This window comes from Kryptolebias marmoratus, linkage group LG9 (assembly GCF_001649575.2).
Source record: "Kryptolebias marmoratus isolate JLee-2015 linkage group LG9, ASM164957v2, whole genome shotgun sequence".
Taxonomy (NCBI): domain Eukaryota; kingdom Metazoa; phylum Chordata; class Actinopteri; order Cyprinodontiformes; family Rivulidae; genus Kryptolebias; species Kryptolebias marmoratus.
The window spans coordinates 18,196,397-18,198,885 of NC_051438.1; the positions used below are offsets into that span (position 1 = coordinate 18,196,397).

General features: G+C 51.4%; 1 protein-coding gene across 4 annotated transcripts in view; it reads right to left on the reverse strand.

The window, feature by feature from the left end:
* Nucleotides 1–246: 246 nt before the first annotated feature.
* The window catches only part of slc43a1a (solute carrier family 43 member 1a), a 28,072-nt gene continuing 25,829 nt past the window's right edge, over nucleotides 247–2,489 (reverse strand). For all 4 annotated transcript variants that reach the window (XM_017428222.3, XM_017428220.3, XM_025008595.2 and 1 more), the window contains exons 12-15: nucleotides 2,305–2,422; nucleotides 2,143–2,216; nucleotides 1,678–1,801; nucleotides 247–722 (exon numbers count right to left, since the gene is read on the reverse strand). In XM_017428222.3, coding sequence (XP_017283711.1) covers nucleotides 531–722; nucleotides 1,678–1,801; nucleotides 2,143–2,216; nucleotides 2,305–2,422 — 508 coding nt within the window. In that variant the 3' untranslated portion in view covers nucleotides 247–530. The remainder of the gene's footprint in view (nucleotides 723–1,677; nucleotides 1,802–2,142; nucleotides 2,217–2,304; nucleotides 2,423–2,489) is intronic.

A 2,489-nucleotide genomic window follows, 5' to 3' on the forward strand; every position in this document is an offset into this window, starting at 1 on the left:
GGGGGGGGGGGGGGAGCAGAGGAGGTAGGCGCGGTTGTCGCAACAATTCGCCTTTTTCTTCCGTTTGAGGCTGAAAAAGGCCTCCTTATCAGCATCACAAGTCCTCTAATCGTTTCCTTTTTGAACTAAATGGTGTTTAAATAAACGAGGCGGCTCTGTGACGTCAGGCTGCTCTTTGGTGTCGCGGCGGGGCCGGACGAGGCGGGGAAGAGGTCGTGATGATTGTCAGAAAACCTTCAAGTACTCCTGATATCTGCACGCTTCGGTTTATGGCTTGAAACGGACACAAAGAGGTTTTTTTTTTTCTTTGGCTCTCGGACCTAAAATCCCAATAAATAAAACAGCAGCAAAACACTGGATGACACACGGAGCAAAACGGACACCAGCGACGACCTGAAGAGACAAGCACAAAGTATTAGAATCAGAAAAATAAACATGATATAATGTAGAAGTAACAGCCGACTGGGTGAGACGACTGCTGGTGTCCGTTTTGAAATCAGTTCCTGGGTTCTTCAGGCTCGTCGGGCTCCTCAGGCCTCGGCGGCGGCGTAGCCGTTGCTGTGGGGGGCGTAGCCGTTGGTCTCGCTGGGTTTGAGCGCCTGCAGCTCCCGGTCGGGGGGCGGTTTGGACCCGCTCTGCTTCAGCAGGTTCCTGCGGTGGAAGAAGAGGTAGCCGGGCAGCAGGTAGCCGCACAGGGAGAAGATCAGCAGGCCCAGGTTGATCTGATGGGAGGGAGGGAGGGAGAGACGAGGGGGGGAGGGAGGAGGGAGGGAGGAGGGAGGGAGACGTTACACCTGCTGCTGCTTTACAACTCAACCAGTTCAACCCTGGTCCTGGAGGGGCCACCGTCCTGCAGGTTTTAGATGTTTCCCTGGTCTTTAAGTCCTGCAGAAGCCTGTTAATCACTCAGTCATTCAAACCAGGTGAGTCGAAGCTGAGAAACACCTGAAACCTGCAGGATGGTGGACCTCCTGGACCAGGACTGGACCCCCCCGAGTTAAACCAATCAGGTCAGGAGGTTTGACTCTGAGCAACATCCGTACAGAAGTTTTATCGTTAAAGATCTCAGACCGTTTTCTCTCTGTCGGCCACAAACTGAGACGATCTGTCCGCCTCACAGGACTGACACGACGTTTACGCACATCTGCGACCGATCTTTGACAGAAAAAGGCCGATTGGGTTTGTAGAAAAAGTCCAGAGATCTTTGAGTTCAGCTCAGGAAAAATGGTAGTTCAGATTTTTGTTCGGGTATAATTTTAGATTTTCACCGGTGTCAGTGCGCTAAAAAAGCAAAAAATCTCACTTCAGCCCCATATTTTACTCACTATCCTTGTTATTATTTCTCTTTTTAAGCTTCACAACATCTATTTATAAAAAGAGTCAAGTAATAATGTGGCTTTTTTCTAAAAGACGACGATCATGATGGTTTTTTTGTATAAAATACAAACTTTGACCTCTTTTAATCTGTTTTAAAGTTGTTTTTTCGCCTTTCTAATCACTCAGAGGGCTGGACTGAAGCATCACGGCATCAAACTCCTGGATTTCTCTAAATAAACCCACGGGAGCCACGATTAACACGTTTCCACCGAGTCAAACAGACCGACGCTAATAGAACCCGTCATCTCCGGGGAGAGAAAACGGCTCGGACAGTCACTCCCGACGCCCGTGCCTCCTCACCCAGAAGGGGTCTCCGTGCAGCGTCGTCACCATGGCGATGAAGAGCGGCTGCTGCAGCAGCGCGAACACGGCGCTGATCATGGACTGGAGGCCCGTCAGCGTCCCGAAGTGGTTGGACGGGTAGCTGCGGGGGACAGAGAGAGAAACCAGTGAGTCCGGGGGAAAAAAAACGGCCTGTTTTTTCTGCTCCTCGTACCGATTCTTCTTTCCTTTTTTTTATTTTTTTAATACCTGCTTTACTGTTGCGACCACATCTGGTTGCTTTTATCACACTGTAAAGCCCTGCTGTACGTTCGGTGTTTATAAGGTGCTAGAAAATAACGCCAAATGAGTCAGAAAAGAGGTTTGCTGCTCCTGCTTTCACATCGACAATTTGAACCTTGTAAAACCTCAGCTGCGAGGCCGCTTTGATGCTGGCTCTGGGCTCGGAGGACGCCCGAGGTCACAGGTCACCTGTGTACTCACACGGCAGCGTAGAGGCCGCTACAGCAGGAGTGGATGAAACCTCGGACCACGGTGTGGAGGATGAAGGTCAGGATCTGCGGCGGGGGGCAGAAGGAGAGACGGGAGGCTGTCGATGAAAGCGAACAGGCTGACGTAAAAAGGTGGGATTTATCAGAGTTTTACCTGCAGAGGCAGATTATCGATGAGGCAGCAGATCCCAAAGACAAAGAGCAGCGTGTTGGTGAAGATGAAGGCTCTCATGGCGTTCGTCAGCTTCTGGATCTTCCGGTCTCGTCTGGGCCTGCCGGGGGGGGAAGTGAGAAGAGACGAGGGGTGAGGACAAACTGCCTGGACCCGGGGGGGGGGGG